General features: G+C 31.2%; 1 protein-coding gene across 1 annotated transcript; it reads left to right on the top strand.

Moving 5' to 3' along the window:
- The first annotated feature begins 3,690 nt into the window (after nt 1-3,690).
- On the top strand, nt 3,691-10,401 carry LOC100800005 (zinc-finger homeodomain protein 6). The gene is made up of 2 exons (XM_041010505.1): nt 3,691-5,537; nt 9,784-10,401. The coding sequence occupies exons 1-2, from the start codon at nt 4,588-4,590 to the stop codon at nt 9,821-9,823; spliced, it is 990 nt and encodes a 329-aa protein (XP_040866439.1). The 5' UTR covers nt 3,691-4,587; the 3' UTR covers nt 9,824-10,401.
- Nucleotides 10,402-10,995: the final 594 nt, after the last annotated feature.

Below are 10,995 nucleotides of genomic sequence, written 5' to 3'. Positions count from 1 at the left end.
AAAATAGAGAAAAAATTATATAAGTTTTACATCTACACTCTATTTTAATTAAAAAAAATCTTTTATTTTTATTTTTATCATCACAAGTGGTTTGATATATGACTGTACTTAGATCACTTAATCAAGATTTAAGATTCAACCTTCAACTTAGACATAAAATTTTAATTGAAGAGATCATTTTATTTCAAAATAAACCAATCCAATAAAAAAGAGATTAGTTAATTATCAAATAAAAAAAATCATATAAATCATTTCCCATTAAATTAGGTATAGGAAGAAAAAGTCAAAAGCTGCCGTTCCTATGGGGCGTTTGTCATTGTATAGTGGTCTTTAACGTGGCACCCCCCACCCGAGTCCCAGAAAAATAACCAAAACATCACAAGCACAAGTTGAAGCGTGAAAGACAAATGTAATCCAAATAGCATCCATTGTTTGGTAACTTGAAAGAAGGAAGGTTGGTAAAGTTAAGTCAATTGTCTAACAAAAGAGTGGGTAGCAGATATTGCTGCAGCATCGATCTATCAGGTGCACAAAGTTAGTCACGAACACAACACAAACAGCCTCCAGTAGAGAAAGAGAGAGTCAAAAGATTCTGGCACAATCTGACAACTAGACAAAAACTGTGCAATGACCCAGCGAGCCCTTCATTCACTTTGCCACTTTAATTAACCCACACCACGCCTGATGAACTAAAGAAAACAAAGGATGCCTAGAATTTTTTGTATTTATTTTTTATGTTAGTTTATGTTGAAACAATACTTTATGGCAAATCGAAAAAATTAATGGCTAAGTCACGGACAATGTCGTTTTCTTTAAGACGTTTCGTGGCACTGCCAAAAATTGTGCAAGCAGACTATCAACCACGACGTCTCCAGGATAAAACAGCCCAGATCACTATATAAGATTTCCACTGCACTGAGGGAACCTTTTCTAGAATTACACCCTCTTGTATGACTTGAAAAGTCACTCTAAAGCCACCCGAAAATATGACTTGAAAAGTCACTCTAACAGCCAACAAAAAATATGACTTGAAAAGTCACTATTATAGCCAACTGAAAAATATGACTTTAAAAGTCACTATTATAACCAACCGAAAATAGACTAGAAAAGTCACTCTAATAACCAACCAAAAAATATGACTTGAAAAGTCACTATAACAACCAATCGTAATTTTAGAGCGACAGAAAGAAAGAGGGAGAAATTTGCCAGAAATGCATCAGCTGAAATATGGGAGGGAAAAAGAAAAGTTGAGGAAATGCTTCTCAAGTGGGGCAAAGAAAAATAAAGAAATAAACTTTGTATATATAGGGAGTGAAACCACTATTCAAGTGTTTATCCTGAGCGATGTAGAACTTGAAAATTTTTTTTCTTTCTTTTTTTTTCAAACTTTCATTCAGATTCTCCTTTGTTCTAACAGTTTATTTTGTTAAAAATGTTAATTAATTAGAATTAATATTCCAACTCGTGATGTCTCTTTTTCAATCAGGATAACTTTGTATCTCCAATTATTCTTGTATTTTATTTCCCTCGGGTAGTTAGATATGTTTTATTTTTCGGGTTAGTTGTATTTTTATTTTCTCAAGTATTATAATTTTAATTCTCAAAGTTTTAATTTTGCCAACTAGGTTTCTTACTATTGCAAATGTGTCATTGGAGTCCCAGGTTCCTATTAAGTCAATTAGGTATCACATATTAACAAGAAGAATGATGTTAGTTTATTAAATTAGGTCTCACATGTTAATTTACTAAAATTGTACAATTTTAATATTTCAAAGATTCAATTGGCACAATTTAACCTGAATAATAAAATCGTAATAGAAAATCCAATTAACACAATCAAAATATGAAAGATTAAAATTCCAACTTGAAGGATAAAAGTGTAATTAACCTTTATTTTCTTAAGAATGTTATAGGATTGAAAAAAATGATATAATTTAATTTTTTGTAAAATTAAACATTTCAAATATTATTACCATTCTATTATAATATCGTTTTACTTACTGATATTAAAAGTTCAAATTATCAACAATTTGACGTTATTTTAATTATTCTTTAGTTTTATGTATACGCAAAATGCATTTTATGTTTTGACTGATCGTCTCAGGTTTGGTGGAGTTAAAAACGTTGGATTTCATTAGATTTTTTTTTTTATTAGATTCGAAGTCCTAGGTGTTATGTACTTTCCAAAACGTATCTAATGCCTGTACGAATTACGAAATACGGTCACTTTCTTATTTTTTCAGATGAAAAAAATAATTTACCCCATGTTTAGGAGGGGAAGGGTGGATAAATAATTTAAGATGCTTGAAATAAGAGAAATAATGTGAAAATAATTTTAAAAATAGTAAGATTTATTATATTTTATTTTACCTATTTTTGATTTTTTTTTATATCTCTTCTCATCTCCTTTATTTTTATTTAATCAAATATATTTAATTTTTACTTTTTTATTATCTGTTTTTCCTCATTCTTGGTTATTTTCATGTATCTTATTTTTCTCTTCTCTACCAAATAATACCATAGAAAGAAGAGATGAATTAAATTAATTTTTTAGAATTCAATTAGATGCCAAATCTATAAATATACTTTTTGTGATTTTCTTTAATAAGTAATAAGTTATAAGTAAAATAGTTATTTAAGTAATAATGAAATACTTTTTTTTATGTTTAATCATCTTTCTCTTCTTATAAAAAAAATTCAAGATAGAAATTTTGTGAGTCTGATCACATGATTCTCTATTTTTTTCCCTCTCTTCAAATGATAAGTAATATAACTTTTTATTCCTCTTCACATATTTTCTAAACGAAGGGTGATAAAGTCTATTTTAGAGTAAAAAAAATATTTTTAGTTTTCAGTAAATGATAGTAGTCCATTAATTAATCTATCATCTTTCTTTTGCCCCTCACTCTTCCGTCGCCCCTAGTACCAAACCAAGCTACGCTTTTCATATGAGAAGACCTCTGATTTGATCTTCGACTAGATTCACTTGAAAAATGTGGTTAATTAATTTTAATTAACTAATAAAAATTAAAAATAAATAAATATTTTTTTATAAAACTAAAATGTTAGTTTTTAGTCTCTAAAAAATTATCTATTTTTAATATCTAAAAAATTAAAATATAACATTATTTTGCGTAAAGTTAGGTTCAGTTAATTCAAACTTAACTTAAGTTAAACTATAAAATATTATAATTTTAGGAAGAGGGTAAACATACAAAAAAAATTTATAGGAAAAAAAATTAAATATTTATAATTTTATGAAAACAAAAGATATATTTTAACTTTCACTAACTTAGTCATTTTGTTGATTCATGATAAATTATAGAAAATATCACATTCATGTCAGTTTAAAATTAATACCATTAGTAAAATAAATTAACTAAATAACCAATTTGATTCAGCATATGAGATTAAATTAAAATTCAAGTGAGAATTTTAAACTTAGACGACTAAATTGAAGAAAAAATAAAATATACTAGTGCTAGTGTAAGACTTTGGTTATACGAAAATTCCTGGTAAGAGAGTCCTTTTAGGATCCGTATATGAAAGAAGTGAAGTAGGAAAAAAAGAAAATTGAGCACACACATTGATTTCATTAATTTGAAGGGGTTTTGGCTTAACTAGGGTTTCAAAAATTAAGAGTGGCTGAGAAAGGCAATTAATAATTAGGAACTGGACCAGCGTGCAGGGTGTGTGAGAGATAAAGAACCAACATGACCTCTTGTCGGTTGTTCTGCAAGACAAAACTTGCAGTGTAGTCATCACTCTCCGTGAGTGCAAAACAACCCCACACTGTTCCTTTTTTATGCGGCTTGATGCATTGCTAGGAAACAAAACAACACCTTCATTCTATGCCCTCATAAATTAACATTCAGAATTCCCACTTGTCTCTCTTATTCTCTGCCAAAACTTGTTACAAGTCTTTAATTTCCAGGTCTTCTCTTTCTCTCTATCTACTTCAAAGTTTTGCTGTGCAATTAAGCTTCTTAGCTTGCTCTTCAAATCTTATTAGTGTTTAATTTAGCTGCCAAGGTGTGTCTTAATTGAGGCTCCCTAGGGACCCAGATGATAGGCTCATCTCAAAGTTTTCTTCAATTTCTAATAGTTTTGCAGTTTTTGTCCTTTCTCTCTCTCTCTCTCTCTTAAGATTTTTCTTTTTCATACAAAAATTGTATCACTACCTTGTTTCCACTTTTCCCGTGCTAGTGTTACAACATACGTACATTATATTCTCCGATAATAGTATTATTAGTATTGACTATAGTGAAATTCAATTGGTAGGTTTAGCACCCAGAACGTCAATGTCAAGATAAGCACAAGAAAAAGAACAGTTGTAGGTGTGCAAGTAACCCTTTGATTAAGCCTGTTCTTCAATTAGAGGGGATGCATTAGGGTTGAACACGTTACAGGACGATCCACAATCACCATTAAAGAAAACCCACGAGTGAGATGATGATTGTTCAAGGAAAAAAAATATCAGATTAAAAAAAGAGAGAGAAAAAAAAGAAGAAAAGGAGTTAGCTAGGGAAATGAGATTAAGTTTTAGATCTTGGCCTTCTTTATATTAAAAGTTGATCATCAAATTTGATGGACATGAGAGAGCAAGATAAGGTCATAGAGATGCCTAGCACTTTGGATTATAACAACTCCTCTTCTAGTCCCAAGCTATCATCACCAATAGGTGAAAGATGTGATCAATTACCTCCTCATCAATCTCACACATTAGTTTTCACTGATCCACCACAAACTTCTTCACATCATCATAATCTCTATCCCCCTTCACTCCCACCAAACCCTCTTCAACTTCCACAACCTCATCACAGACCCAGAAGAGATCCAGATCCAAGTCCTATTATTTCTCCTCCAAGAACAACACCACCTCAACCACAACCACACACAACAACAACATTATTCAGATACCGAGAATGTCTGAAGAATCATGCTGCAAGCATGGGGGGTCATGTCACAGATGGGTGTGGAGAGTTCATGCCAAATGGAGAAGAGGGCACCCCAGAATCCTTCAAGTGTGCAGCTTGCGAGTGCCACCGCAATTTCCACAGAAAAGAACCTCATCAAGGAGTAGTACTAGAGTCACAACTACTACAACATGTTCTCAACAAAAACAGTAGGAACATAAACATTCTTCATTCTCCACACTCTCATCATGTTCTTCATGGGGTTGTTGGTGGGCCAGTTCAGCCCGTGATGTTGGGCTTTGGGGGATCAGGCCCAGCTGAGTCCTCAAGCGAAGATCTCAACATGTTTCAGACCCTTGATCATAGAGGAGGAGGGAACTTGTTATCATCATCAGTGCAGCAGCCACCACTCTCATCATCATCTTCAAAGAAGAGGTTCAGGACCAAGTTCACACAGCAACAGAAAGATAGGATGATGGAGTTTGCTGAGAAACTTGGGTGGAAGATCCAGAAGCAAGATGAACAGGAACTGCATCAGTTTTGCTCCCAGGTTGGTGTAAGAAGACAGGTTTTCAAGGTTTGGATGCACAACAGCAAGCAAGCCATGAAGAAGAAGCAATTGTAAGCCTAGATTAATTAATCAATCAATCTCATCTCTTTAATTTAATTGTTGATTTCTTTTCTTCTTTTTTCAATTTTTCTGTCTAATAAAAATACTCCAGACTTTAAACTCTCAGAGATGTGAATATATTATACAGATAAGGAAATAGGTAGCTAGCTAGATACATTAGTTGAAAGCTGCTATTATGTATTCTCATCTGTATGTTATTAATTAAATTAAACCATTCAATTTCAATCTCAAATATAATCTTCTATAATTTGTGTGTCCTTTGATTTATAATAAACATAGGCATCAAAGAAAAATATCACCCATTATTTTGGTAGACGAAAATTTCTCTGAAGACTTAAGTGTAAGACATAAGAATTAAAAAATGAACTAATAATAGATGATATAGAGATCACGAAATTAAAACCTTTGGTTGTATAGATGAACGTGGATATGTATGTATTAGGTTATAAGCAATAATAACCTAAGGTGTGGCTAGCTAGGTCATGCATTATCCTGGGAAGTACTACTTTGTTGTTGTTTTGATAATAATCATGGGTGCCTTGCCTCGGTTCGTGAATCCATTCACTTTCTTGCAAAATCAAATAGTTGAAGGCTTTGGAGAAAATAGGATCCCACCACCACATCCACCCAACCACACAATTTTGTCAAATTTGTCCTGTAATAGGACACCGACAAATGAATTAGGAGACAGTACCCGCTCTTTTCTCAAAATGCCTTTCTGAGGTATTCAATGTGTGTATGGTCTATAAGAATAAAATCATGACATAACCCCAAACTGAAAAGAAAAAAAGAAAAAGGAACTGCGGGGAGAGAGGAAGAGCTGAAGAGGGAACGACAGAGATTTCAGGCATTTTAGATATATGTATAAACTATGTATTTCGATATAGGTGCAATACGATTTTTCTAGAGGACATGATATGCAGCATGATACCATGTTTTATTTTTTTCTAATATGTTTTCGTTATTATAAATATAAAAAAATTTAAAATCTAAACTTGTAAAATTTTTTGTATATTTTTTTGTTCTCATAAAATTAAAATGTGTGATTTTTTGGTGTGTAATTAGGTTTAGATGAATATGAACCTATGCTATATTTTTTAAAATTTAAATTATAAACTAATAAATATTGAAAGAAAGACTCAATTTTTTATTATTTAAAATTAATTTATCCATTTTTTAAAAGTTAGATCATAAATCTTTTACAAAATTGAAATACACAATTAATTTTAACTTATGAGAAAAAAATAATTTACTTTATTTTCTTATTTTATTTTCATTTAAGTATTTATGAAATGGTTTATCTAAATTAATCAAAGCTAAACTCCAATAACCTATATCCTTCAAATTTTCATTAAAATTTTAGTTTTGCAATTTAAAATGTAAGAATAAATTTTATAGTTTCAAAAATTATCTTCTTACATTTTCATGTTGACTTAAAATAAATCTTTTAACAACATAATAACTATTATTAATTCTTATTTTTTTAAATTACCTAATATTATAATCCTTTCTATTTTTGTCTTATGTTTTATACCCCTCATATCTTCTTTTACTAAAACTATATTTCAGTGGAAAAAAATATCTTATAACTATATATTATTTCCCTTGCCTCTTCATTTCTAATCTCTTTTTCTCCTCTTTTAAGCTTCTCAATTGTCACTTCAACTCAACAGTAAAAAAAAAAAAGAAGTTTGCCACTTCAACACTCACTCCACACATAATGGTGTTGAAACCCAATCAAAATTACCGGTTGGTAATAATTGTAGTGGTTTGAGGTCCAGCCAAATATAATGCATCATGCCTGTTGAAAAAAATATTCACTAGCTTCCTTATATTATATTTTGTTATTTGACATTTTTTATTTTATTATTATATTTTGTATTTGACATTTTAATTAAGTTATTTTTTCATTTGGCATTCTTTATTTTATTATTATATTGTTTTGAACAGTGAGTTATGTGTCTATTCTGATTTTAGTATCATTTCCTCTATATTTTCTCACCCATCTATATTTATTAAGTTATTTCTTTAATTTCAAGCAGTTTTAAAAATTATTTTAATTAATTTTCTTTAAAAACAAAATAAATACCAAATCACACATTTCAAAATTTTCCCAATTTCACAATAAAATTATTTTCATTGTTTATGTTCACTTTTCTAAGTAATAGAAACTTGTTTTTATTGGGATTCGTAGACAAAGACACGTTAGAAACAAGTATCCGTAGTATAAAAGGGGTGTAGAATCATAATATACAACACAAACATGTTGTTTTTGTTGTGTACGTCTATCCTACTACACAAAAAAATAAGTTTTTGTGTCTTTCTCAAAAAATCATAATGAAGACAAGTATCCTTCTCACAAAATATACAAGGTAATGAAGACATACACCTAAAGCTCTCAATAACATGGATTGGGTGCTACTATTTCCGCTACCAATAGTGTATGTTCTTACTAAGTTCTTCACTCGTCTAATCAGTAAATGACTTCCTTTTCCTTGTATTGAGCTCATTCTCTAATGTGGGATGAGATACCTAAAAAAGGACTCTGATGGTAAAGTAAGCATTTGTTTGAGGTGTATAAAATGCTAATAAAATGTTATTTACCTATTCTTACATTGTCTTATGTCTTATAGAGGGTGACGATAACTGAGTTGGTGATTATCCATGATGCCCACTTAGGCATCGTGTGTGGAGTGGTAGTCGGTTGGCCAATGCCGACTACGTGTGAGTCCCTACAGTACATAAGCCCCAAAGCTCTAAGTTTGATGAAGACATAAGAGCTTGATGGCAAAATAAGTTATGTCGATAAGATGACATGAATTGAACAACAAAACTTTGCTTGATCTGATATTTGTGAAAATGAATTTAAAAATAGCCGACTTGGTTGATCTAGCAAATTTACTTGTCGAAGGAATGAATTAAGACCGATCTATTTTGAAATAAATATTTTTCCTTCGGAAAATAACAATAAATAAATTGGTCAATTGATATGACCTCGGTCAAGCATTGTGATGCATGAGTTCAAATATGGTAATGGCTTTTTAGACAAAAGGAATCATGACCTTCAAATTTAAGACATGACAACCTAGGTGCCTTTTGATGGTGACACGTGTTAAAACGTTTGTGGTCTTAAATGAACATGTTGCTTTGTATGAAGGGTAAAACCCTAAACAACGATGTTATAGAGGGTTAAAACCCTTGATAGAGGGTGGTGTGGCTTTGATTCTCATGCCTCATGATAGATTTGTAACTCTCAAGGTCACCACTTATGGTGAGAAGTCAAAAGGTTTTTGTTGAGTTTTTTAAGTTTTACAAATACCTAGTTGTCGTTTTCTCTCTTTCTTACTTTGCCTTCTTTCCACATTCATTCAAGATTTTTAAGTTTGAGAGGTTTCTGGTGAAGGGTCAAGTGTAGCGGGGTTATTCTTTTGTTTTTAATTTGTCTTTGTGGTCATCAACTCTATTAGGTATGTTTTGTGCCATCCTCTTTACTTGTCATCTTCTTCTTTCTACTTTCTTTCTTAGCATGTCTTGCTCTAATTCACTTGAGGACAAGTTTTTGGTTGTCTATCGAAAATATCTTGTAGACAAAGAAGTTTTGGGTATAGGAGAAGAGTTAGAATCGTCCTCTAATTCTTCTATTTAATTTCTCTCTAACTAGGAGACTTTTAAAGACTTGATAAAGGGACCAGAAGTGACCCCTGATGTTAATGTAAAAGATAAAGTGTCAAAGTCTGAAGAAAGCACAATCTTATGGGGAACTTCTATGGTGAATTCTATCTATTAATGTACTCCAAAACACATTTCCTTAATGTGAAAATTTTACATGATTAAAAGAGAAATGTTTTTTGTTACCTGTTCAGACTTTATCTAAAAGTCTTATGATGCTTCAAGTTTCTTGTCTATCTTATATTTTATTGCATTTGATATGGCTACTAATGTGCTTTTCAACGAAATGCTTTTAGTTAGTTTTCATCTTTACATTTGTAATTGTTTGACATCATCAAAAAAGGGGAAATTGTTGAGTCAAAGGACATTTACATCTGAAAGATGAATCAAGATCCTTAGTTATTTTGATTAGATGCAAACAAATACAAAAGTATGTGTTTGATATCCTTTCAATATCTGCATCTAATGTTTTTAGACAATAGGTAGATAAGGTTATGATTTGTTATTGCATATGGTATAATATTTAATATTTCATTTATTACTCTATGTTTGAGATTCTGTATGCAGAAACATTCTCCTAGAATCTGTTGAATCCTATGAAGAATAAATGAAGTCAAGATCTGATGTGCCATCAAAAGACGAGCTCTGTTATGTAGTACTTGCTTTGACACAAAGAAGTGACTACCTACTGCAATTTCTTGTACACATAAGCCTTAAAGAAAAAGCTCTCTGCATGAGAAAAGGACATGCATTTAATCATAAGACTAAAATGGTTCATCTTCTGCGCATATTTTCTCAGACTCTTTTATGGAAGATCAAAGGAAGATCTACCCATTATGAGACAATAAATACCTAAAGTCGAAGACCTATATAAACTAGAATTGTTTGAAGATGAAGTAGTTCATCTTCTGTGCATATTTTCTCTTACTATTCTTCAACAAGCCTTTATGAATTTTTTTTTGCAAGATTAGAAAAAGCTCTCAAAAAACCTTGAATATCCTGAGAAAAAGACTGGGTCCTTAGAATTTTATGTGTCTGTAAGGAGATTCTGGGTTATTCTTTGAGCAATCCTCAACTATAAATCTTGTTTGATTTGGTTGGAACCAACAATGGTTTGGTAGAACAAACAGTATTGGGTGTTGATTAGACTTGAGGTAGAGTTTGACTTGTAAGAGACAGAAGTGGTCGTAACATAATACTTGTAACTCGTGAAAAGTTTATGAAACTTGGTGGTTTACCAAGAACTAGACATTGTCTCAATGGTAGACACGAACTAATATAAATATTTTGTGTCTGTCTATCTTGAGCCTTCTCTCTGCTTTTAACTGACTTTGGGTTAGAATCACGTTTTGATCATTTTAAGATAAATTTTCTTTTCATAAATTTGTTTTTCTCATTGTCTGAAGAGTTTTTGTAATAGAGGTTATCATTCATTCTTACAAAGTTATTCTTACAGACAAAAAACCTTGTTGTTTTAAAAATATCTCACCAATTACGTTAAATCATAATTCAACCCCTCAATTTCTTGTGATATTTTCCTTTACAGACTCTACCGAAGTGTTCCTTCTCTGGTCTGCTACTTTGGTTCGCCATTGGAGAATTAAATATTTTGAGTTGGAGACCAAATTTAAGATGATCTTGGAGGAGAGGGAGAAACTAATCAAGGTCATCAATGAGAAAAACCTTTTGTTGACTAAGAAGATTGAGATTGTTGATGACCTTGCCAATTATGAGAAGATGGTTTTTTTCAAAAACTATTGATAATGAAAAACTAGTCAA

The sequence above is a fragment of the Glycine max genome, chromosome 16, assembly GCF_000004515.6.
Source record: "Glycine max cultivar Williams 82 chromosome 16, Glycine_max_v4.0, whole genome shotgun sequence".
Classification (NCBI taxonomy): domain Eukaryota; kingdom Viridiplantae; phylum Streptophyta; class Magnoliopsida; order Fabales; family Fabaceae; genus Glycine; species Glycine max.
The sequence above is the reverse complement of the archived record's forward strand: the minus strand, read 5'-3'. Positions and strand labels throughout refer to the sequence as shown.